The sequence below is a fragment of the Thermobia domestica genome, chromosome 5, assembly GCF_964235325.1.
Source record: "Thermobia domestica chromosome 5, izTheDome1.hap1.1, whole genome shotgun sequence".
NCBI classification, from domain to species: domain Eukaryota; kingdom Metazoa; phylum Arthropoda; class Insecta; order Zygentoma; family Lepismatidae; genus Thermobia; species Thermobia domestica.
In genome coordinates this window covers 286,728,969-286,756,770 of record NC_137458.1, presented here as the reverse complement: position 1 = coordinate 286,756,770, position 27,802 = coordinate 286,728,969, and the positions used below count along the sequence as shown (strand labels likewise).

At 35.7% G+C, this 27,802-nt stretch overlaps 1 protein-coding gene across 1 annotated transcript; it reads left to right on the top strand.

The window, feature by feature from the left end:
• Positions 1–3,405: 3,405 nt before the first annotated feature.
• Positions 3,406–27,097, top strand: LOC145684903 (uncharacterized). The gene is made up of 2 exons (XM_081757256.1): positions 3,406–3,542; positions 26,749–27,097. Exons 1-2 carry the CDS (start codon positions 3,492–3,494, stop codon positions 27,094–27,096), a joined length of 399 nt encoding a protein of 132 aa, XP_081613382.1. The 5' UTR covers positions 3,406–3,491; the 3' UTR covers position 27,097.
• The last annotated feature ends 705 nt before the right edge of the window (positions 27,098–27,802 follow it).

Genomic DNA, 27,802 nt, shown 5'->3' with positions numbered 1-27,802 from the left:
TACAAGAAGCGGATTGGGCAATTTTTGATCCAAAAGTTCCTACCAAAATTTCAAATTGGGCGACCCATTACGTTCTCGGCTACTTGCAATTATCTGCCAGTTTAACTCAAAAAAATACTCTACTTTCTTATTTTTATATTTGGAATCACAAATTTATATTATACAATAAAAATTTTGTTTGTTTAGTATCCTATTCACAATGAACAATAGTTTTACTGAAACTAAAACGTTTGATACTAACTCAATTCTTGTTTTAGTAGATTTTAACCTCAAGATCTTACAAGACCAGTCTTTTGTTGACTTTGGGCTGTAGAAGTATCACTGACCGTGTTTCTGTCTCAGTTAATGCTCAACCTAAGCCCCAACCTCACGTGAACTTAGCAGGATCACTTTATTTTTCGATTTTTTCGAATTTGAGACCGGTACAAACGAAAATTTTTACGGTACAATCCGGTACAAACGCAGTACAAACGAATCGTATAGAAAAATCATCAAATTTGTAGAAATTTATTAGTGGTCCTACTAAGTTCACCACTTTATTTTTCAATTTTTTCGAATTTGAGACCGGTACAAACGAAAATTTTTACGGTACAATCCGGTACAAACGCAGTACAAACGAATCGTATAGAAAAATCATCAAATTTGTAGAAATTTATCAGTGGACCTGCTAAGTTCACGTGAACTTAGCAGGACCACTTTATTTTTCGATTTTTTCGAATTTGAGGCCGGTACAAACGAAAATTTTTACGGTACAATCCGGTACAAACGTAGAACAAACGATTCAAACAGAGAAATCTTAAGAATTGCAGAAATTTGTATTCTGGTCCTGCTATGTTCACGTGAACTTAGCAGGACCACTTTATTTTTCGATTTTTTCGAATTTGAGACCGGTAAAAACGAAAATTTTTACGGTACAATCCGGTACAAACGTAGAACAAACGATTCAAACAGAGAAATCTTAAAAATTGCAGAAATTTGTATTCTGGTCCTGCTATGTTCACGTGAACTTAGCAGGACCACTTTATTTTTCGATTTTTTCGAATTTGGGACCGGTACAAACGAAAATTTTTACGGTACAAACCGGTACAAACGCAGTACAAACGTATGGTGTGCAAACATTTATAATTTTCAAAAGTGGTCCTGCTAAGTTCACACTCGTAATTGTAAGCACTCGTTTAGAAGTAAACATGGAGCGCATAGTCTTCCGAGCATATCAGAAATAACCTTTCTACTGGCTGTGAGAATTAGCATGATTTTATTGTTTGAAATAAGCAAAGATTTACGCAAAATCTTTGATATTTATACCAACTAACAAATAACGTTATATGTTTTCTGTATGCCCAATCTGTCTCAATAATAATTTTGTAAACGTGTAAATTGTGGGATAAAAGTTACAAGACAAGTTGAAAACAAGTGCTGCCATTTGTTTTCAATATCTGTTATTCTTGTGTCCTAGCACAAAATATTCTGGTTTTGTCATGTAGTCTGGAATTATGGGTGATGGAAATTTTGCGTTTCTTTTTTCCCCACCTATTATAATTCGAGTAATGCGTTACTGTCTGTATGGTAATATGAAAGTAACATTACAATACAGACTTTAATACCAAACAACTGTATGATTACACAGAGTTTCAGGACTTTTTTCATTACTTCCTGTAAATTACTCGTTCTAAATATATTTTTATCCATTTTCTATGATATATAACATTATAATGACTTTCTATAATATCTTTACGTACTTTATTTGTACGTAATCATGTTTTTCTTAGACTATCTTTTAACAGTAATGATAAAACATTTCGTCTCTTTACATAATGTCTGTACAATACGGATTTGTTTGATCTTTTCAGTGTAGAATGGGCACGTCTCATTATCATGACAAAATTTAATTACTGACGTGAAGTTTGAACTTTACTACGAACATTTTCACATTATTGAGTTTCTTTTAACATTATAATGTAAAAAAATGTATTACAAGGAAAATTTGTTCTTCCTGCGATATTTTCCTTACTCATGTCAAAAAACACGTACTGGATAGGGTAACCTGTAATATTTTCATTCCTGAAAGGCATTTATCTCTCTTGGATGACGTCACATTTTCTGTCCAGTCTGGAATGTATTCTTAACATTACAGAACTGAAAACCTGTCGTTACGTACAGTACATTTATTGCGTCCTACAGATTTTTCATAAAAGACAAAATGCAACATGTTGTATTTACACTTCGCCACATGATAAATTAACATTGTAATGGTTTTAAGTCCAAATTTACGTGATTTAACTACGGAATCACGAAAAAAATCAACTTTACATGTCTTTACTGTTAAATTTTCTATGAAAATTTTTCTCAGTGTACGTCAATGCACACTAATCGCTGAGAGTGATCCTGGATTGATTGCGTATTGGACGCCCTCATTTAACTTTTCAGTTATTAGTGGGTGGCGGTAACATTCGTATTGTGAACTATATCATATAACTGAGTATTCCGCACATTGCAGTAGAACGTTTAGAATATTCTGATCTTGGAGAACGTTTAATCAGGTTTCGGTGGATAATATGATCTTTGTTGTTTTTGATTACACTTTTCAGTATGCTTCGTATTAACATTTCACTTACACATTCGAAATCAGGACAAGTTATTTACTGAGGAAAAATGAAATCTTTCAATTTTGCGTAACACGTTTACGTCGGCTAGGCTAAAAGAGACGATGATGATGAGAAATGAATGGAATGGTAGAGGAGCTCCTTTATGGCTTAGTGGTTAGCACACGCGCCTTTGGCTTGGGAGACACGGGTTCAATTCTCGGCGGGAGCTCATTTGGTTCGAATTCCACTTTAACCAGTAGGTCGACATCTCATATAGTCTCGCTGCTGAAAGGCACGTTAAATTCAAAATCAAATCAATTCAATTGAATGGTGGAATTGAATAAAATAGAAGGAAACGGGAGAACCGGAGAAAACTCACTCACATGGTGTTTGTCCACCACAAAGTTCACTTGACGCAAGCTGAGATCGAACGAAGAACCCCATGCAGACAGGTGAACCTTCTACCACTGAGCCAAACGCGGGCCCTTACTGAGAATTTGCAAAAAATGTAGCAATAAAGATATCAAAATTATTCTTGAATTAAAGAAACCTGTTTTAAATCTTTAAGGAAAGAAAACAAAATGAAACTAAAAAAGTATTTATTTCAAGCAAACACACCTTTGATTTACATATCTAGGTATCTTGTCCTTAATAAAGTTGTTCAGCATGAAATACGAATGAATTTAATTTCGTTATGGTTTGATCTGTGGGGTTTTACTAAAAAGAAATGGAGACAGATATAACACGAATCACCATGTCATGATTCATTGAGCAAGTGTAAAGATTAATTCGTTTGAGTTTGTCATATCTCTGTAAACTAGCAGACCTTGAAATCTAAACCATAATCTAAATGTTTGCAACTTCAAGTATTGTTCCAACATAGCCGTAACAGACTAAGCAACAAACATGTACAAGAAAATAATCATAGGAATTCTGTTGTTGATTTGTGCAAGTCAGGTATGATTATTTTTAATTATTATTTATTTGGTTACTTATTTTTGTGAAATAACGCATTTATAAAATAATAATGATGAACATATAGATTTATCATTATATTACAAGAAAACAATTAATAATTTCAGTCAATCCCAACACCAGAAGTAATAAGTTAATATGAACAAAAACAAAAGAGGTGCAAAAAGTGCAGCCAAGTTCGTCAGCCTCAAAAAGTGTTGAGATGAGGATGGATGAGCCAAGTTCCTTGGCCACTGCATCTGAAAGGAACACTGGAACTTGGCGCGAGGTGTCTAACATATTCGAATACATTAAGATGTCTGTTCCTAGTTTTACAGATGGGACATTTCAGCCCTAAGGCTAGTGGTGACCCCCAAATCCACCACGCTCACAAACACCATCCCTAAGGCTCGTTAACATCATTTACTTTGACGCTTCGTGGAGGAATATAAGTTTTCCTTGTCTGGGTTTCGAACCACCAATCTTACTTCAGTATACTGTATATGTGCCTTAGCGCCTTATCAAAGTTGATATTCCTAAGGTTGATGGTGGTCCCAAACCCACCACTATTCCTAAGGTTGGTATCTTAAGGAATACTATCATCACCACTATTCCCATTTTCCTTGACACCTCGCGCCAAGTTCCAGTGTTCCTTTCAGATGCAGTGGCCAAGGAACTTGGCTCATCCATCCTCATCTCAACACTTTTTGAGGCTGACGAACTTGGCTGCACTTTTTGCACCTCTGGTGTTTTTGTTCATATTTCACTTCTTTTTGTAGTTCACCATGTGAATATCGTATATTGGGATTCTCAACTGTGGCTTATTGCTGGATTTAAATTCAAAATTGTACATTTTTAAAGGAGTCATAATGTGTTACATACAACATTAGTTCCCAAGGGCTCTCCCACCAGGAATCGAAATCAAGACCCTGTACAAGAAAGGCGCACATGCTAGCCACTAGAACGGCGGGGAGGATTTATTCTATTAAATATCTGTCAGAGAGTTATGTCCAAACGAGATTCCAATTCATTTATCCGAACTACAAAATCACGTTCGCTAACATCTCATTTTTCATTACCTAAACACAAAGAGTATCAACAGGGCCCAAAACCCTTGATGCTGAATCCTCGCTGCTACATCACTAGACATAGCTGGTGTTTCAATATACTCAGTTGTTCCCATTTCGAAATTACGAAGTTCATGTACATGACGTACATGACTGCAACATGCGCAGTTTCATACTGCCTCGGGTTTTCCTTCCAATGGTATACACCTTTCAAATAGCTTGTAAACTTAATAATATTTGCCACCAACATATCCTAACTGTATATAAAACTACATGAACTGACATAAATTAAAGGGGTGATTCCGGTTGACGTGGAAAGTTGAAATGATGAAGGGGGATGAAGAATTTTCCCATGCTATTTAAATTGGTCTTTTTTTTTTTTTTTTACATATAATCTCATGTTTTAGGAACTTGGAATTGGAATAAAAAATTGAAATTTGGTATGCGTGTACGTTTTCATTAGTATTACCTAACTAAAGCAGTAAAAATAAGACATTCCAAATTTAGAGTGGTTTTATGGGGAACTGAAAAATCTTTCCCATGGTACGTATTTATATGGGACACCTTTTACACCCAAAAATTATAGGGCACTTCCTGTAGGACTACAGTGATTAAATTTGACATGATTGTAGTTTTTCGGAACCAACCGACAGAAAAATTGCCAAAGTGAATATTTTTAATTTTTAGAGAGTCTAAAGGGGAGATGAAATTCCCCATGCTATTTAAATAGGCCTTTTTTTGGACTTATAATCTAATATTTTAGGTACTTGAAATTGGAATATAAACGTGAAATTCGGTATGCTTCAACATTTTCGTTAGTATTTCCTAAGTAAGTCAGTAAAAATGAAAATTTCCAAATTTAGAGTGGTTTTATGGGGCACAGAAAAACCAGAAATGGATTTTGGGGAATGTTATTTACGTATATTGGACGTCTTCTACTCCCCAAATTGTTTAGGCACTTCCGGCAGGATTAGAATGATGAAATTGGGCACGATTGTAGCCTTCCGGGACTAACCAACAGGAAATTTGCTAAAATTGAATATTTTTAATTTTTAAGGAGTCTAAAGGGAGATGAAAAATCACCATGTTATTTAAATAGGCGTTTTCCTGGAATACAAAATCTTATCTTTTATATAGTTGAAATAGGAAAAGAAACTTTAAATTCGGGAATTGTAAGCTTAAGAGGTGTGAGGAAGTACGCCGAGCAAAGGCGAGGGTGTGGGGGCGAACCCCCGGAGGGCAAATTCAGGAAATATCAAGAGCAGAGGCATTCGAACAATTGGATTTCTCATTTCTTCGAAAACTTCATTAATTTTAAACATTCTCACCTCTACATTATCTTACTTATCAAATTAATTCCAGTATCTATTTAATACCAATGACTGCAATAAAGAAAAAATATTCGCTGAAAAAAGACAAAATATTGGCTTTCCTTGTCTGGGTTTCCAACCACGAAATTTACGGCAGTATGTTCGTGTCTTAGCCCACGTTTTTAAAAGTTAACTGATTCACAGAATGTGCCTCATTAACTTGCTTAACTACTTATTACTAGCTTTCAATTATTTTACTCGCACACTGAGAAAATCTGTATGTGGCGTACGTAAAAACGTTGATTACATGTATAAATCCTGTAGTTCTTGGACTTAACGTACACTAAATGTATAACTGAAAAAGTATACTTGAACGTACTTTCCGTATAAGTGTTCCGAATAAACGTACTTTCCACACGAAGGAAAAGACTGTATGTAGGCGGTCAGGATCTCACATACAGATGGCCGTATGTAACTTATAGCTGACGTACGTAACGTACGGAAGACTGTTAGATGTCAGGCATTCTACAACGACATTGTGTAACATCTAAGCGGGAAAGAGGGCAGTACGTATGTAGCATATGAACAACGTATGTTAAGTATTGATTTATGTAGTAAATATAAGGATCCCGTATATTTGTACACTATACCGCTATCCGGATAACGGATTTTTCTCAGTGACCTTAGCTCGTTTTTTTTATTAACCTAGAACGACAGGGACACGAACACAGAAACATTGAGGAGAGTTAAGATTCTAAAGGCTCTTCCACCGGGAATCGAACCTAGAACTCCATATATCAAAGGCGCTCGTGGTAGCCAATAGACCAGCGAAGAGGGGACCAACTCGATCACTCGGACGATTGACAACATTATCACTATGCACATGATGTGTTCAATAACGGAATCGTTCCCGATTTCTGATTGTAAGGACAGGTTTTTTTTTTTTTTTTGTTTTGCTAATGAAAAAAATTCCATAGCAAATTCCTCAAATTTCATTTTCAAGCCATTATAGGGTACCTTTATGGAGAGTTTCGCATCTTTGTTTCATTAAGAAGTACTTAACGGTTATGAAGAGTTTTTCGCCCATAAAATCCCATAGTACATTCCTTAAATTTGGAAACTTTAATTACACATGTCATTACATAAGGTAGGTACCATTATGCGGAGTTTCAATTCTCTATCTCATTTGGAAGCACCTAGTCAATGATGAGCGAGTAAATGAACCGATCTCTGTTTGAGTAAGGACAGTTTTCCGCCCATAGAAAATTCCATAGCACCTTCCTTAAATTTCGGATATTTTTCATATTCAAGCCATTATAAGCTACCTTCGTGTCGACATTCACATCTTCATCTCATTGGGAAGTACCTAATGGCTACGGACTATTTTTCGTTTATAAAAATTTCCCATAGCACATTCGTCACATTTCGGACTTTTTCCATACTCAGGTTATTGTAAGATACCTTTATGCAGAATTTCACGACTTATCTCATTGGAAATACAAAATCAATGTGATGAGCGAGTGAGTGAACCGATTTCTGCTTGACTAAGGACAGTTTTCACCCATAAAATCTTTCCTTTAGTACATTACTTAAATTTCAGATATTTTCCATACTAAAGTCATTATAAGATACCAATATACAGACTTTTACGTCAATATTTCATAAACAAGTACTTAATCAATGTGACGAGTGAATGAATTAACCGATATCTGCTTGGCTAAAAATAGTTTTTCATCCATTAAAAAAATCCCATTGCACATTCCTCACATTTAAGACATTTTCCACACTTAAGTCATTATAAGGTACCTTTATGCAGAGTTTCACCTTTCTATCTCATTGGAAACTAGCAAATCAATGTCATAATTGAATGAATGAACCGATTTCTACCTTGCTAAGGACAGTTTACATCCATGAAAAATTAGCCATAGCACATTCCTCAAATTACGGTCCTTTTTCACACTCAAGTCATTATAAGGTACCTTTATGAAGAATTTCAAGTTTCTATCTCATTGGGAACTAACAAATCAATGTGATGAAAGACTGAATGAACCGTGCTTTGCTGAGAACAGTTTTTTGTCTATGAAAAATTTCCAATAGCACATTCCTCACATTTCGGATTTGATTCACACTTAAATCATTATAAGGTACTTTTATGAAGAATTTCAAGTTTCTATCTCATTGGGAAGTACCTAATCAACTTGAGTGAGTGAGTGAAACGATTTCTTTCCTGGTTAAGGACAGTTTTTTGCACATAAAAATTTTCCATAGCACATTCCTCAGATTTCGAACTTTTTCCATACTCAGGTCATTATAGGGTACCTTTATGGAAAGTTTCACGTTTCTATCTCATTTTGAAGTACCTAATCAATTTGATGAGTGAGTGAGTGAAACGATTTTTTTTACCTCGCTAAGGACAGTTTTTTGCCCATAAAAGATTTCCCGTAGCACATTCCTCAGATTTCGAACTTTTTCCATACTCAGGTAATTATAGGGTACCTTTATGGAAAGTTTCACGTTTCTATCTCATTGGGAAGTACCTAATCAATTTGATGAGTGAGTGAGTGAAACGATTTTTTTCCTGGCTAAGGAGAGTTTTTTGTCCATAAAAGATTTCCCATAGTACATTCCTCAGATTTCGTACTTTTTCCATACTTAGGTTATTGTAGGGTACCTTTATACAAAGTTTCAAGTTTCTATCTCATTGGGAAGTACCTAATCAATTTGATGAGTGAGTGGGTGAAACGACTTATTTCCTGGCTAAGGAGAGTTTTTTGCCCATAAAAGATTTTCCATAGTACATTCCTCAGATTTCGGACCTTTCCCATACTCAGGTCATTATAGGGTACCTTTATGGAAAGTTTCAAGTGTCTATCTCATTGGGAAATACCTAATCAGTTTGATGAGTGATTGAGTGAAATGATTTTTTTCCTGGCTAAGAACAGTTTTTTGCCCATAAAATATTTCCCATAGCACATTCCTCAGATTTTGGACTTTTTCCATACATAAGCTATTGTAGGATACCTTTATGCAAAGTTTCAAGTTTCCATCTCATTGGGAAGTACCTAATCAATTTGGTGAGTGAGTGAGTGAAACGATTTTTTTCCTGGCTAAGGACAGTTTTTTGCCCATGAAAGATTTCCCATAGCACATTCTTCAGATTTTGGACTTTTTCCATACTCAGGTCGTTATAGGGTACCTTTATGGAAAGTTTCACGTTTCTATGTCATTGGGAAGTACCTAATCAATTTGATGAGTGAGTGAGTGAAACGATTTTTTTCCTGGCTAAGGACAGCTTTTTGTCTATAAAAGATTTCCCATAGTATATTCCTCAGATTTTGGACTTTTTCCATACATAAGCTATTGTAGGATACCTTTATGCAAAGTTTCAAGTTTCTATCTCATTGGGAAGTACCTAATCAATTTGATGAGTGAGTGAGTGAAACGATTTTTTTCCTGGCTAAGGAGAGTTTTTTGTCCATAAAAGATTTCCCATAGCACATTCCTCAGATTTCGGACTTTTTCCATACTCAGGTTGTTATAGGGTACCTTTATGGAAAGTTCCACGTTTCTATGTCATTGGGAAGTACCTAATCAATTTGATGAGTGAGTGAGTGAAACGATTTTTTTCCTGGCTAAGGACAGTTTTTTGCTCATAAAAAAATTCCCATAGCACATTCCTCAGATTTCGGACTTTTTCCATACTCGAGTTATTGTAGGGTACCTTTATGCAAAGTTTCACGTTTCTATGTCATTGGGAAGTACCTAATCAATTTGATGAGTGAGTCAGTGAGTCAGTGAGCCTGAAAACTGCATATTTTGGGGGTCCAGAACTCGAATATGGTTGAAGGTAGGAATGTGAGATTTGGCATATGAGTAAATCTCTGGGATATCTTCTTACATTCTAAATTTCATGTTTCTACTCTTAATAGAATCGTTTTTACAAAGCCTCGAAATCGGCGATTTTAACCAAAACTCTTGTTCGTGTATAATATGCTTACGGCAGTGCAGGCCAGTTTTCAGTTTCTTCGCGGAACTTGGCTGCCATGCACTTCCGTGCATGTTGATTTATTAAAAAGCCTCGAAATCGGCGATTTTAACCAAAACTCTTGTTCGTGTATAATATGCTTACGGCAGTGCAGGCCAGTTTTCAGTTTCTTCGCGGAACTTGGCTGCCATGCACTTCCGTGCATGTTGATTTATTAACAATAGATGTTCCGTAATTACACTCTTTTTCTAATGATAATTCGTTCTAGTTATATTTTCTAAAAGTAAGCGTGTTCTACTTATTAATTGGCGATCCATATTTGCAATTGCACGAATAAAGTAATATTTGATTACTTTTAAGAGAAACAGAGTACGACGCATTGTTTCTTTCAAACTTGGCTTAAAGTTGTACAACCTTAAGAATAAATATTTAACTCTGGAAAAAGTAATTAGAAAATAAAACATCTAAACATGAGATTGCTTCGTTCCAGAAAATACATTTAATACATGAAACTGTTATATTTTTGAATCGAAACTTCCCATACAAGAAAAAAGTTTTAGTTAATCATTCTGCATACCGAATTAATGAATATTTAGTCAATATTGTATTTAATGTTGAATTTACAACTACGGTACTAAGCAGGGATAAAAGTGAATCTGAGAAGGTAGGGGGACGCATTACATCATGCTAACCCCCGTGTCTATTTTTGCCCATTGTAATGTTTAGGAAGTGAAGGAACTCCATAGATATGTCAGGAAGTGAGGGAACTGCGTCCCTGCATTGCTTTCACTTTTACCCCTGGTATTAAGTTCATGCGAATTAAATTCATATCTTCTGCTTTGACGTCTGGTCATCCATTCCAATCCATTCTAAAAGTACAACACAGGAATGTACTGAGATTATATGTATAACGTCACAAGCTCTGTATACATTCACGAAATTGGTAGGATACACAATCACGACTCTGTGTATAGTTAAACAGAGGCGTACAGAAGCGCACCGTGAAAATCACACATCTGCGATTGATTTTTCTTTACGGACTAAAGGTGGAACATTTTGAACGAGAAGATAAAAAAAAAAAAAAAAAAAAAAAAACAATACAATTGAACCAGGAATGGCGAATGAAGTCACAATTCATCGTTTATTTCTCAATTTTAGTTCCGATGACATTTGCACAATAATCACCGTGAGTTTTGACCAACACCATGTTGGGATGAGCTCTAAGGAACATGTTGGAAGTAGACCACTTACAAAAGTGTTCGTTCTCTTGTAGATCACTTTCGCTCAACAGCTCCGTGCGATCGGTAGGCTATGGTAAAAAAAAAGTTTATTTGTGTCAGATGAGATGGCACCAGGAAACAAGAATCATCGTTTGGAGGTGTGCAGCTGTACGAGTGTAAAAAATAGCCAGAAAGTGGTGGTACATGGAATTATCATTTCAGATGAACAATTGATCTTCCATCACAACCCTAGATGGCTAGAACAATAATTGGATTGTGGGGGAGGTTACGCTATTAATTAGAATCATTATAGTGCTGAACTGTATGAAAAGTACTTCTAATATATTTTCGAACATCAAAAGTCAACAGATGTGCTGACTTCATGTTAGATGGCATTGCTTTCACACACGTCGCACAGACGATACAGGCTTTCTGTGAGTTTTGCATTTGTATCGAAAGCCTTGTCCTCAACCCCTACTCTTAGCAAATCTTGAAATCATGCTACTGCACTTATGATTAAACAGAGGATGGGAGAGACACTAACGTCAACTGGTAGGAGGAGCTTCCTTGCGGTTAAACGGTTAGTGTACGCGCCTTTGGCGTGGCGGATTCTGGTTCAATGTCCGCTTTGAGCTTAAATGGTTTCGAGCCCCGTTAAACTGTACATTCACGTCTTATGTAGCCTCGTTACTGAAAGGGGAGCTAAAAGCCAAATCAAATCGAATGTTAGAACCTTCGCTGTGCATTTTTCAGTTACGTGGGTCGTCTGGATTCTCCGCAAATATTGTAACATTTAACTCTTTAAGGATATTTGGTAACATTTGTTACCATGGCGTAGTATCGTCTTTGACCGCTTATATAGGTTCTATAAAAGGTATTTAAGCCATTTTTTATCATTATTCAAGTCAAGGGTAGACCATAGAATTCCCCAGATGCGTTTTGGAACCGGATTATCAACTTGGTAGTGCCAAGTGGGGATGAAGGGGAGTGACATTTCTTAAGGTAAATTTCAAAATTTTTTCTCGCCTTTAGTTTTCAGGTTATCAGATTGGAGCTCTTGTATACTTATTGTATGTACCTTTGGGTATTTCTCAAATTTTTCTGGAGATCATTAAGTAAAACCGGGTCCGAGCATGAGGGGCGTAGTGTTCCGAGGGGGTGATGTTTTTCAGAAAAATTTCCGGTTTTTGCCGATTTTTCCGGTTCAGGTATATGATACGTACATATGAGTAGTACCGTTGTAGATAGCTTGTTATGCTAAAGACTATAGCGTTTGAACCATGACCTTAGTCTAAACAGTAATGGCACAGTAAATTTTTATAATTCAGTGACTCACAAAACTATTCGGACATAGAAATTCCATGGATAAATGTTGATACTGTGAAAGACATAAATACAGTTAGTGAGTTGAAGTATGAAATATGAAGAAATATACGTTAGGCGACAGAAAAACACAAAACAATTCATTTTAACACGAAAATAAAAGTTATTAGTAACACTAGACATAAAGAAAGGAAAATATGACACCACAAAACTATTCGGACAGCGTTTAATGGTAACACAATAATAGTACTTTGGAATGCAGAAAGAGGGCGTAAATAGTTACTGTAAGCTTCAGAAACAATGTCCAGAACTTAATTTTTGTGTATGTGTATTGAAGAAAGTAATTCCAGCGTGCTCAATGGGACGGAGAGGCAAGAACAGCACGTTTGATCAGCGCCAGCTGATTGTCTACCACCGCGCAAAGGGGAAGAGTTGCCGTCAAATTGTGGAAATGCTACAAATGAAGAAAAGTACAGTGTACGATATAGTCAAACGATTCAGTCAAGGGAATAGGCTCGAACTGTGTCCCGCAGGTTCATAGTGAGAAAAGTGAAGAAGAATCCTCTTCTAAGTGCTCCGAATATAACTGCACAACTGCAAGCTGAGTTAGGAAAGCAAGCGAGTGTAGAAACTATTCGTAGAATATTGAGAAGGGCAAATTTTCATGGCCCCGCCGCGAGAAAAAAGCCGTATATAAGTAAGGCAAACCAAAGGAAAATAGAAGCATTTGCGAAACAACATATAGAAAAAGGCGAAGAATGGTGGAAACGAGTAATTTTTGCAGATGAATCGAAATTCCATATATGTGGATCAAATGGGAGAATTATGGTTTGGCGAAAACCAAATGAAGAGCTTCTGGAAAAGAATATACAAGCGGTGGTGGACACATCATGGTGTGGGGCCGTATGTTCGCCAATGGTGTAGGTGAGTTAGTGTTTATTGATGAGACAATGAATAAAGATGTCTATCTTCGCATCTTGAAAGACAATTTAAAGAAAAGTGTAGAAAAGCTTGGCTTAATCAATACTTTTATGTTCTACCAAGATAACGACCAAAAGTACCCATCTCATGTTGTGCAGCTTTGGCTTTTTTACAACTGTCCAAAAGTGCTCCATCCACCTCAACAACCACCTGACACGAACGTCATAGAAAATCTGTGGGTAAGTTAAAGTATAAGGTATGAAATACGCCCATAAAGTCTAAGGAACATCTGAGAGACAGATTACGAGAAGAGGGGAGAAAAATCTCTCCTGAATACACCAGAAGACTGGTTCAAAGCATGCCTATTAGACTACAGGAAGTTCTTGATACGAAAGGCAAGGCTACAGGGTACTAACTTTTTGGTTTCATTGTTTTATTATGAATATTATTATTTCCTGAGCAAAGTGTCCGAATAATTTTGTTGGGTGATATTTTCATTTCTCTATCTTCAAAGTTAATAAAATCTTTTCTTTGTTTAGTTACAATGACATTTTTTGGATTATGTAATATCTCTGACATGTACTTCTGTATCTGACATACTTAATAGCAGCAATTAAATTTATTTCCTTTATATATTGAAGGTAATTTCATTTCTTTTCCATGTGTCCGAATAGTTTTGTGAGCCACTGTATGTATATATACACTATGTGATCAAAAGTATCCGGACACCACCAAACATACGAGGTGCATTGTGCTGCCACCTACTGTCAGGTACACATTATCAGCGACCTCAGTAGTTATTAGATATTTTGAGAAAGCAGAATGGGGCGCTCCGCGGAACTCACGGACTTCGAACTTGGTCAGGTGATTGGGTACCACTTGTGTCAGAAGTCTATACGCTAGATTCCCACACTCCTAAACATTCCTAGATCCACTGTGTCTGATTTGATAATGAAGTGGAAACGTGAAGGGACACGTACAGCACAAAAACGTACAGGCCGATCTCGTCTGTTGACTGACAGAGACCGCCGACAGTTGAAGAGGGTCGTAAAGTGTAATAGGTAGACATCTATCCAGACCATCACACAGGAATTCCAAACTGCATCAGGGTCCACTCCAAGTACTATGACAGTTAGACGTGAGGTGAGAAAACTTGGATTTCATGGTCGAGCGGCTGCTCATAAGCCACACATCACGCAGGTAAATGCCAAACGACGACTCGTTTGGTGTAAGGAGCGTAAACATTGGAAGATTGAACAGTAGAAAAACGTTGTGTGGAGTGACAAATCACGGTACGCAATGTGGCGATCCGATAGCAGGGTGTGTGTGTTTGGCGAATGCCCGGTGAATGTCATCTGTCAGCGTGTGTAGTGCCAACAGTAAAATTCGGAGGTGGTGGTGTCACGGTGTGGTCGTGTTTTTCTTGGAGGGGGCTTGCACCCCTTGTTGTTTTCCGTGGCACTCTCATAGCGCAGGCCTACATTGACGTTTTAAGCAGCTTCTTGCTTCCTACTGTTGAAGAACAATTCGGGGATGGCGATTGCATCTTTCAACACAATCGAGCACCTGTTCATACTGCACGGCCTGTGGCGGAGTGGTTACACGACCGTAACACCCCTGTAATGGTCTGGCCTGCACAGAGTCCTGACTTCAATCATATAGAACACCTTTGGGATGATTTGGAACGCCAACTTCGTGACAGGCCTCACCGACCTATATCGATACCTCTCCTCAGTACAGCACTCCGTGAAGAATGGGCTGCCATTCCCCAGGAAACCTTCCAGCACCTGATTGAAAGTATACCTGCGAGAGTGGAAGATGTCATCAAAGGTAAGGGTGGGCCAACACCATATTGAATTCCAGCAGTACCGATGGAGGGCGCCACGAACTTGTAAGTCATTTTCAGCCAGGCGTCCGGATACTTTTGATCACATAGTGTATGTGTGTATGGAAAGAGAAAGCCTAAGTTCAGACTTTCAAGAATTTCTCTACCCTTTGTTTTCAATATACAAGATTGAAGTTTTGCACACGTATTATGTATATAACAACATATTTTTGAAAAAAAAAATCAGATCCCTATGTGAACTCAGGCCTAGGCCAGAGGGGCAAAGTGTTTTGGTTTGATTTTCAGAAATACTTCCGGGTTTTTCCATAATTTTCCAGTTCAGGTGTATTTTAAAGGGTTCATGCCATTCTAAAGGGCTCATTATACTGAAGAAAATGGCGTTTGAACCACGACTCTAGGTCAAATAGGAATGACAGTACATTTTGAATTATCTTTATTTATGTATGTATATACATATATTAGAAAAATGGGTCACCTTCAGAATTTCAAACATTTCTCCCGACCTCAGTTTTCAATATAGAAGAACGAAAGTTCTCACACGTATAATGTATATAACAGCGTATTATGTTTTCAGAAATTCAGATCCCTACGTTAACCCACGTCCGGGCCAGAGGGGTACAAAGTTTCGAATTTTTTTTTCGAAAAATCCTTTTTTTTTTTCGATTTTCTTGTTTCTGGTGTATAGTACTTACAAGAGAGTGCTACTGTTAGAAAATATAATCTATCCTAAAAAAAACAAGGTAATAACCACGATGCTACAATAAATAGTTAAGAAACAGTAGCTGTTTGAGTGAAAGTCTGAAATTTACCTCAAAAAGTGGAAATTCTAAAAGGGCTAATGCCATAACTATTTTTACTTTCAGGACATATAACTTTTAAATAGAAAGTATGTCAACATATAATTATTGCCTGATCTTCGTCCGAGACATAATTATTTTCTCGAAGCGAATGAGAACGTTATAAAATGTTCCATTGTTGATTTAAGAAAATGTCTCATTGTTACAAACTCGTAATTAAGAGTCTTGGTACTTTCTCCTAATTTCTGGAAAACAGAAAGAGCCTTTAAAAAAATTAGTATTTCATTAATTATTTTGGAAAAATTATTACCCTATAAACATATACGTAGGTGGGACAAATTCAAATCAATATATCTTATTATGTATGAGAAAAAATATGTAATTGAGTGTATATTCTTATGCATAGTGGAAATTCTAAAAGGGCTAATGCCATAACTATTTTTACTTTCAGGACATATAACTTTTAAATAGAAAGTATGTCAACATATAATTATTGCCTGATCTTCGTCCGAGAAATAATTATTTTCTCGAAGCGAATGAGAACGTTATAAAATGTTCCATTGTTGATTTAAGAAAACGTCTCATTGTTGCAAACTCGTAATTAGGAGTCTTGCTACTTTCTCCTAATTTCTGGAAAACAGAAGGAGCCTTAAAAATTACTAATTAATTAGTTATTTTGGAAAAATTATTACCCTATAAAAATATACGTAGGTGGAACAAATTCAAATGAAATGAAATCTTTGAGTTTTACGTCCCACGATTATGCCGGTTAGGCTAAAGGAGACGGTGATAATGAGAAATGAATGAAATGGTGGAATGAAGAAAGTAGGAGGAAACGGGAAAACCCCAAGAAAACCCACGTACACGGTGTTTGTCCACCACAAAGTTCACTTGGCGGGAACAGGGTTTGAACCCGGGACCCCAAGCACCAGAGGTGAACGCTCTAACACTGAGCCACCGCGGCTCCCGGAACAAATTCAAATCAATATATCTTGTTGTGTATGAGAAAAATATGTAATTGAGTGTATATTCTTCGGCATAGTTTCCCAGAGATAAAGGATTTTTTTTTTGTAAATTTAAAAATTGGTATTTTACGTTAAGGGCGTGAAATATTAAAATATAAGAGTTATTGAAGCATGACTTAATTAAACGTTTCATTATACAAGATGAAAGGATGCGCTATAGTTAACGAGATAATACCCCAGAATTATGATTATTTTCTGTCAAATGTTTTCTTTAGCTATAATGATGAGCAGAAATGGAGTAGATCTATACATCAATGGATAAATCGTATCGAGCTGAACAAAGGGAGCTATTTGAGAGCATTGTGATTCGGACGGAAGATTTCGAACTGTTGTACCCAATGCTTGTGAAAGATACTATGAAAATAAATACCTTATATATAGACTATATCTTGAGTACCTTTTCAGGGTGTTCCAAAACAACACCGACAAAGTTTATGAGGTGATTCTTGACACCAAGATAAGACAAAAAGTATAGACCAACCAGGAGGAACAAATGTTTCCTTTCGGAGTTATAGGCTGCCGAAAACAGGAGGAAATGAACTTTGAAGGCCAATAGCTCCGAAACAATGAGCCCTATTGTAGTCGGGTCAAGACTTCACTTAGGAACTAGTATGTGTCCTACTCAAAAGTCCATGTTTGAGAATCCTAAGATACTGAGACAATTTTTATAGAGGGAGTTTGGCTACTGAATTATTCACAAACTACCTCTATAAAATTGTTACGGAAGTACCAGAGGATTATGAAATTTGGATATTCGGATAGGACACATACTAGTTCCTAAGTGAAGTCTTGAACCGACTACGGTTGGTCCCATAGTTTTGGAGCTACAGGTTTTTGAAATTCATTTTTTCGTATTTTCGGCAGCCTATAACTCCGAAAGGAAGCATTTGTGCACCCAGGGTGGTCTATACTTTTTGTCTTATTTTGGTGTCAGGAATCATTTCCCAAACTTTGTCGGTGTTGTTTTGAAACACCTTGTATATGGCTTTCAAAACTTGTACCTGCACCACTGTTTGAGAGTAAGGTTTTTTTGCATAGTTTTCGAAAAGTTCAAGAGAAAACATTTTTTAATTTTTTTCGTTGCCAGTCACTGGCGCAAATCCGAGGGAGATGAGTTTTACATGTTCCCCCAATCTTGGAACTTGGAGAGGACTGTCCCCCTCAACAATCCGATTTGAAACGTGTTTTTTGGGGAGAAGTGATGATGACTTGTGTCGTACTGCCACAAAGGATAGTGATGAAATTGATGTCCCTTGCTGTATAGCCCTAATACAAACAGATGTACCTCAGAAATCAGATTCATTTATCATAATATGAGTCTCACCTCCCTCCCCTTCCCCAGAATAAGACTCAATTCTGCCCGCCTCCTAATGTTGAAGACAATTCTACTCCTCTGATAGTCCGCAGCATTGTTTTTCAACTTCATAAATATTTTGAACCTTGGTTAAAAAAAAAAGACGGTCACACCTGTCGCCCCCAATGTTGAAGATATTTACACCGTTGCTAGGGCCTTATATTCTTCCGAAATAGACTATTTATTTAGGTACTGCATAGGCATTGTAAACAACATACACATCATAGCATACCTGGTTGATTGTTTTTTGATTGTTTTGCTCCCAACCGTGACATAAATACTCACAAGAGTGGAGAGTAATATTTGTAATCACTTAAAGTGTCTTTCCTACGCTTCCTGCAGAATTTTTCTTCCGACTTTGGTAAGGAAGTTAAAAACGATGAAAGAATATTAGAAAAAAAAATAGAATCTAATGTCAATAGTTTTCACAAAGTATTAATAAATAAATTAATACTGTCATTGCATAAATTATGTGGAATCATACGAACCAATAGTTGCTTTCAAGTTTGTCTTTCTCACATGTGCAATTCCTGTTGGCAAAAGTTTGGCACCATTTTAAATTTTACAATACAGTTAAAACAACTTTTAACGGACGCCTCCGTTAAACAACGGACAAACTTATAACTTTGTATGGACAGTTTTTTCTTCCCTGGCAAAAATATATATGTTATTAGTTTCATACTCAATTCGCCTAATTCCCATGCTCACTAACAAATTTCCAGCTATGAATCGCTGATAAAAGTCATGTCCACTATTTTAAGCAAAGGAGGAATTCCCACTGGGCCTCATTCCCATCCCAACTGACGACCTCATCAACTAGGAAACTTCATATACAGAGAAATGTTCACAACATTTCCGAGTAATGTACTTATTTCATACTACACGTTTACGCGTGCATCATCTTAACATTATGAACGAGAATATTGACCACGACCAGTGATGAAAATTTTCCGGAATATTTTACGATTCATAAAAACATACTCCACTTATTCCTACATCGGTTTTAGCCGTGGTGTGAAGTGGAAAATTTTCTTCTATATTTTGTCGGAAATTCCGTTCTAAATAAATTATGAACAAAAGTGAAAGATTGTTTAAAGAATCTGAAAATTTTCATGGGTCAGACAATTTTCAGTACTATGTAGGAACAAGGGAAACAATTTTTCATAAATCGAAATATTTTCTGTCTTCTATTGAAAAATTAAAAAAACTTTTTATGAGTCGAAAAAGTTTCATCAATTTGAAGCAAAAAGTGAAACAACTTTTTGTGAAGTTTCATTGCGATGTAGAAACAAGTGAAAAACCTTTCATAAGCCGGACGGTTTTGGATATTATATATAGTGATGTTAGGTGGAAATTTTTCCACTGTATTTAACTGCACATTCACATATACCCTAATATTCAATTCCTGTAGAGGAAAAATAGACAGCAAGAAATTATAATTTTCCAATTATCTTTCGGGAACCAGAATATTTTTTAATATTTCAAGTTGGGAAGTAAAAATTTAGACAGTGTTTCTCTCTCTCTCTCTGTGTGTGTGTGTGTGTGAAGCGCAGGAACATATATCGAGTTCGTAGAGAACAAATATCCCATTCCAATATTTAAAATTTAACAAGAAATCGAAAACAAACCTTTGTGTATTTATCAATTATTTGAAAAACAGAAAATTCCACTATTTCTTCACATATAGGCCTGCCTATGTAAAGAAAAAACTACATAAAAGTTCCTTATGAAGATTATTTTGGTAACAGAAAATAAGAAGAAACGCTTTGATTTTATTATTTAACACTTGTAAATCATAATTTCAATATTGGAATTTTGTATAATCAACATCTTAGAGCACATATTTGTATTGTAAAACTATCATTATTATGTATAAAAATGTATTGGAAATAATGATGATTCGATGGAAAAAGTACATACATACATAGAAAGAAATACGTTTTTTTTTTAAATTTTGTAAATTAAAATGAAATTACTTGTTGCTTTTAGAACGCAGCGCTAACAGTGCAGCTTTTTACGTTTCTTTTATTATTTTATTGGAAGAACAATTACACAAATCAGCTTCCTTATTAGTTATATTTCACTTTCCCTTCGGAATGAATATATGAATAAATAAATGTTTATTTCCAGAAAATGGTCAGTATTTGTTTTCATGAGTCACTTAAACTGGAATTTTGGTTAGTCAAAAATTTTCAGTAGACACTTTATATTATCTCTACTTATTTATGAATGTTGCAGTATGTAAATCTAGAAAAGTATTAAAGCTATCAGAAATCTTCCTCTTACACGTATTACACTGACGAAGTATAATTTTTTGAGATCAAAGGTGGATTCTGAGGGAAGAACGCATTGAATTTTTTGAAACATTTTTGAAGAAATAAAGAATCGTTAGATTTTCACTTCATAAAACTTTTTAAGACAATATTTATTACCAATAAATTCTACCTACTAACCAACGACGTACGAATAAGTGAAGTATGTTTTTATGAATCGGAAAATATTCATCGCTTTTAATAAATTTAAATTTTAAATAATAGAATGGGATATTTGTACTTTACGAACTCGATGTATGTTCTCGGTACTTTACATGTACACACAAACACACACACACACACACACAGAGAGAGAGAGAGAGAGAGAGAGAGAGAGAGAGAGAAAGAGAGAGAGAAAGACAGAGTTGAATTGAGTTGATTTTGAGTTTAACGTCCCTTTGAGCAGCGAGGCTATATGAGGCGGGACCAACTGATTAACGTGGAGTCCGAATCACATGAGCTCCCGCCGGGAATCGAAGCAGATCTTCCATGCTAAAGGCTCATATGCTAACCGCTTAGCAACGAAGGAGCTCCCAGAGGGGGGGGGGGAGAGAAACACTTTGTAAATTTTTACTTCCCAACTTGAAATATTAGAAAATTTTCCGGTTCCCGAAAGCTAATTAGAAAATTATAATTTGTTGCTGACTAACTTTCCTCTACAGAAATTCAATTTTGTAGTTCAATGTGGAATTAATTATAGTGGAAAATTTTCCAGCTAACATTATTATATATAATATTTAAAATTGTCCAGCTTATGAAAAGCTTTTTCCACTTGTTTCTACATCGTAATGAAAATTTTCCGATCTATGAATATTCCTTTCACTTGTTTGTACAGAGCAATAAAACTTTCCGATTCACAAAACGTTCAAAATGATGAAAATTTGCGACTCATAAATAGTTCTTCAATTTTTCCACAGAAGACAGAAAATGTTTCGATTCATGTAAAAATGTTTCGCTTGTTCCTACGTAGTACTGAAAATTGTCTGAGCCAAGAAAATTTTTAGATTCTTTAAACGATCTTTCACTTTTTAACATTTCTATACATGAATTCAATCAATTTTATGATTACTGAGGAATTGTTACTTGATTACTAGTTTTTTACGGAAAAAATATAGTGAAAATGTTTCCACCTCACATCACTAACCACGACCATAAGATCATTTAATTCTAGTGTTGTTTAATAGGTGTTATATATAATTGTTATTGTCTATGCGATAGTATTATTGTAATATAGCTTTCATTCTAGTCTTAAGTACTTGGAAACTTGTCTTGCATTTGGGGCTTTAAAGGTCAAACCACATTTCCTTACCCGTAACTTCTAATGTATACCTTATATATTCTGAATTGAAAATATTAATATAGGTTTTATGGTAACTTTATAAACTGAACGATGAAAAATATTTTACAATGTTCACATTTGCTTCCAGAAAATATCTATTTTTCGAGTCAAGATCACGCAATAATTAGATACATGTTGACATACTTAAAATTTATATACATTTTGATATTTTTATTTATTTATTTATTTATTTATTTATTTATTTTTGGCAGTAGACGCTACAATTTTGGCGGAGAATCCATATGACTTAATTGAAAGAAGCATGGTGAACATTCTGTTATTCGATTTGATTTTACTTTTAGCGTTTCTTTCAGCAGCGAGGCTACATGAATTTAACGTGGGATCCGAACCACATAAGCTCCAAGCGGGTATCGAACCAGGATCTACCACACCAAAAATACGTATGCTAACTACTTAGCCACGACGGACTTCCTTTTTATCAATCGAAGTTTTTGTCTCTCCCACAATCTACTCAATGATAAATGCAGTAGCAGCATATTATGATTTACTAAGGTTGGGAGTCGGAGACAAGGCCCTCCGATACGAGTAGAATTTCACGTTTTTCATTACAACGATATGACAATATTTTAAACCCGAGGGTAGAGGGATTACTCCTCAAGCTCCAAAAGGCGGGCCTGAATAAACTTACAAAATTCATTAAATTTTAATTAAACGTTGTTTGTGTATTGTTTCCAGGCTTAGAATTAACCTTATTATTTGGGAATGTAAACTAACCAAGAATACGGGAATTAAATGGAAATAAAATGCACATCAAGGTGGAATTTGGCATGTGCACACGCATCTTTTTTCGAGTATTTAAAATCAATACAAAACAATAAGCTACCTTACCTTCCTCCCAGTTTAAAAAAATGTTTATTATATTTCCTGATTTTGTTTTAATCAGTTATTCCTTGAGAGTTCCATAAGAGGGATGTCACATCGAAAATGGCAAGGAAACCAGATTTCCCTTCTTTTTGACAACTTCATCAGCTTTAGTATTTCGAGTGATTTTTATTTTGAAGGAATCTTAATATGAGGTGCAAGTGTTAATGGCGAAACAATTATAATGTGGAATCGCATATTACATATCCAGTATCTCTCTTACATACAGAATTATTGAACTTAATTAATTTCAAATACATTACTCACCGGAAATATTTGAAATTATTCAAGAAAGGAATGAGCTGATGTTACTAACACTGGTCAATTCTTTTCTTCAGTTTGAATTTCTTAATCGGTTCTCTACAAAAAGAAATCGTTTGTTTACATGCTTATTAACATAGAGTGCATACTTATTAACAGTCTTTGGAAATTAATAATAATAAAAAAATAAGTAATGGTGAAAAGTCAATTAGAAGATACAACTTTTCGTAAATGATGTTCCAGGCAGATTCAGAACTTATACCTATTGCATAAACAAGACTTTGAGTGGTTATCCTCATGTCTTCCATTATGATCTTTTCAACTTTCTACGTAGTCATCCAGATCCATAGACTTCCACGGTGATCCTGTGTCCAACTTGGAATTACCGTTTTCACTTGCATACCATCTCATAGGACTGACTTACATTACCATAGACTTCTTTTTATCTCTTTGTGGCTCTCATTTGCTGATTTCCGTTTGAAGGTGGATTTACTTAATGATTCTCTTTGCCTCAAGCTTATCAATCATCGCACCTTCAGTGATTTACCTTGAAAAAAGAGCGTTCTAACCAGTCCAGATTTTGCATGGCGAACATATGAAAAATAAGTATGAAATGCATGTCCGAGGAAGTTCGTAGTTCATTTCCTTCTAGGTGATAGCCCCTCATAGGTAAGATCAAGTGTCTAATAGGCTGTTCTCTGCCAGCGATAGACGCTACAAAGAACCACACAAAATACTTGAACACATAGTTTTATCAATTAATGTGGCTTACGCTATGTCGTCATATATATATATCTTACGATCATCAATCAGGATTGTAGGCTCTATGTTGTGTCTTCTCTTGCATTGTTTATTATTCGTAGACAGAAATACATGTAGAATAAATGTTTGTTTGTTTTAATGTTTTTCTTCATATTAATTCAGAAGGCGAATGGGTTTTCTAGCAAGTCCATAATTTGCATGGATAACCTACAAGGATTGAAATACAAAATGCATGTCCGAGGACCTTTGTAGTTCGCCACCTTCTAGGTGACTACATTACGGAGCTGCCTCTGATTTTAACGACATTGTGACCAACTGAGACTTTGCCATAATCCCCCTGTATAGATCTCAATTCTGTTAAATACCAATAATTTCTTTCCCCCATAATTTAAAACATGCGCTGTGATGAGCTAAAGTAAGGAGAGTTTGTTTTTAGAGAACAACGTATTTTGTCTTAAGGTTTCAAATTATCTTTACTTCTTGAAGCTGAAATGAATTAACATTGAAATACTGAAAACTACGCTATTTCGTTACTAACTAGGACTAATTAAAATAATCCATTGAAAATTTATTAAACATTCTTCGACTTTTGCATTATTATCAGTAGATTGCTCTTTGTTCGAAAAGAGAGTTTCTCCTACAGCTTTAGTTTACTATTTCTCCAGAAGATCGCTTGCATGAACCCTGAAAAGCATCATTGTTTACAATTTTATCGATTTAATATAACCCTACTTTAGGCGTGTACGTTTGTGCTGCGCATTTAGGCGCATCGGTGACAAGTGTCACCCATCTGTCAAAATCTATCTAGAATAAGTAAAATCATATTTAAATGTGATTCTTCCATTTATTTGATAAAATGTTAATTATTTACAGGTTATAATTCTCGTTGCACACAGTGTTCTACGGGCATAACGGAATTTGTTATTACTACTAGACTGATTTCAAGCATATTACACAAGTATTTTTGAGATGTTCTCCACACATCCAACTTTTAAATTTTAAACACCGCTTCCTTGTAGTTTTGTCTCTGCCTTTTCCATAGTCATGACAACGTCTTCTAGAGCCTGATTTTTTTTTTTTTTTTTTTTTATGGTTTCTCAAGATTGATCCACTCCCTCTTCCTCAAACCAAGTAGACGGCCGCTCTTTCTAATTTCGACTGCAATTTGCGGAATAAAGCATCGGCTTTGTGTTTGAGGTTTAATCATTTCCCAAGCGATATCCTCCAAGAAACTCCTTCGTGACATTTGAGGTGAACTGGTATTAAATTTCAGGATGCAAAGTGCGTTAACTGCACATATAGGCCTATTTAGGTCACAAAATTTTACAATGGGCTATGTTGTTCCGATTTAGTGTTGTGGTCACTTGCAGTCACGTGATTAATTTCATAATCACTTTCATCAGAACACACCTCCGACTTATCTTCCTCCTCAAGCCACTACAGGACAATATTTCTATCTTTAGTCGTCTCTGTCTTCAGGTGTTTTGACATTTTACTTTTTACCAGTGTTCGAAGTGGAAAAAAAGCAGAGGCGGTATGTTTTATTTCGATTTTGACTTGATATACCGGCTATCTAAATGTTGAAATACAGTGAGGGTATGTTGTCTAAAGATTGCATTTCTATTTGCACAATGACTAAACAACCATTGGAGAGTTTCTCTATAGTTACGGGAGAGAGGAACATGGAGAGACTTTAATCTCCCCGCCAACAAGTCTCTGAAAAAAGGTAAAAATATCCCCTTATGTTGCATGGAGAATTATTCACGAAAATGCTCAAAAATTCAGTTTTTATATTAATTTCCTGTGGGAAAAATACCAAATTCCCCACTCAACTGAGGGGTGTTCCAAACCCCTGGAAGATTCGCCCATGCTGAAACCACGACTTTATATGCATTAAGACAAGAAGACACACACATACATAAGAAGGAAACAATGCAATTTGACACCTCAAACTATAAACTAGAGTAACTTCTTTGAAGACACCTCATTTTAAAAACAAAAGGTAGGAAAAAGATAACAAAAATGTCGGTGTTGTCAACTTAGAAACAAAGAAATACAATCTATATAAGAAATAAAATCTTTTTACGTGCAAAGCTATTCGTCAATTACTGTGTATAAAAATATATTTATTAAATTTATTTAGCATCTACTCTCCAGTGATGGTATGTCTTGATCACTGAAAAACCAGAGGCGGTATGCCTATATTACGGAAAAACCAGAGGCGGTATGCCTGTATTATGGAAAAACCAGAGCCGGTATGGCATACCACCGCATACCATCTCACTTCGACCACTGATTGTTACGTATATAGGCTCGCGGTTGTGAAGCGCTTGGAGGATAAAGGTGTTATGTTACATTTGGCGGTTCATGCACGTGTTATATGTTAATCATGCCATGTAACACCTTATTTAGTGAGTCCTCGTCTGGGTGTAGGTATTTAAAAAGGATCAAGGCTGTATGTTAAGGAACAAAGGGTTGTGAAATTCAATTTTCCCGTCATATTCGATTTGTTACATAACACCTTTATCCTACAAGCGCTTCAATTGTCACCCAAACACGCTGCTGCAGTGAGAATTTATTTGTTACAAACTGTAACGGGCAAGAGAAGTGTACTACTGCCGTCATGAAAAACACCAAGGATTAATATTCAGCTACTGAAAGACGAAACTGGGAACACCAACACACAGTGTTGCAAATTTGAGACAATAATCACTGGGGAAACCTGTCATCCACGCGCCTAATCTATATTAATTTGTGGGTCTTGTTCTATCTTTCTTTCAAACTTATTTACTATTTCTCTTTCAGGTAATTGGTAAGCACCATGAGAAGAAGAAGGACCATCATTTATTGGTTGGTAAGATTCTTCATAGGATTCACAGCCTGAAAGAGAAGTTACATGATATATGGAAGAAAAATTCACATAAAGTTGTGGAGTTTCCCAAAGAGTTGCTCAAGGAACTTGAGGTGCTTGAAAATAAATTGGTTAACGTAACAGAAGAGGAAGTGATACAAATAAAGCCTTATCTGGAAGGCCTTGAAGAAGTGATGGATAAGAAACTAAAAGAATTGGACAAAAATTTAAATACATATGCATCGATGACAGCGCTCTTTAACGAAATCAGTATGTCCAACAAAACTGCTGCCAACACATGAACGCAACAAGTAGGACTATGAACTAAAAAGTACTGTAAGATGTAATATATAAATATAGAGATAAAGATATAAATAGATAAATATTAAAAATAATCAAATCTAGTTTTAAATAAACCTGCCATTTTTTCTCCATGAGAATACGGTACACTTTAGATTCCCCCCCCCCTCCAAAGTTTCCAACACAATGCAATGAACTGTAGTTCTGGTTATGAACTACAGTATAATAGGCGGCGGTGGTTCAGTGGTACAGTGTTCACCTCTCGTGCATGGGGTCCTTGGTTCGATCCCAACTCGCGCCAAATGAGCTTTGTGGTGGACAAACACCGTGTGTGTGAGTTTTCTAGGGGTTCTCTCGTTTCCTCCCAATTTCTTCATACGACTATTTCATTCATTGCTCATCATCACTGCCTCCTTTAGCTTAGCATTCATAAGCGTGAGACGTAAAACTAAAATATTTCATTTTAGATTTTTTCCAGCAATATAAAAGATGAACGTTCCCGCAGCTGCAGCTAATTTTCTCACTTTCTTCTCTGCAATTAATTGTAAGGACTGAAGATGTTACAATACAACTACAAATGAATCGTCTTAAAAACTTAAGATGATGTCTTATAAAAACGCTTTGCAGGAAAACAATATTCAGGTTATTTAAATCAGTGATACAATCTATCTTCAATATTCTTCGTGCGTTTAGCAATATTTAATTACA

What these genes read in the sequence shown, in the direction of transcription:
- LOC145684903 (XM_081757256.1), top strand. Translation starts at nt 3,492, where the DNA reads ATGTACAAGAAAATAATCATAGGAATTCTGTTGTTGATTTGTGCAAGT. An exon ending in TGTTGATTTGTGCAAGTCAG is followed by an intron (nt 3,543 to 26,748) that starts GTATGATTATTT and finishes TTTCTCTTTCAG; the next exon opens with GTAATTGGTAAGCACCATGA.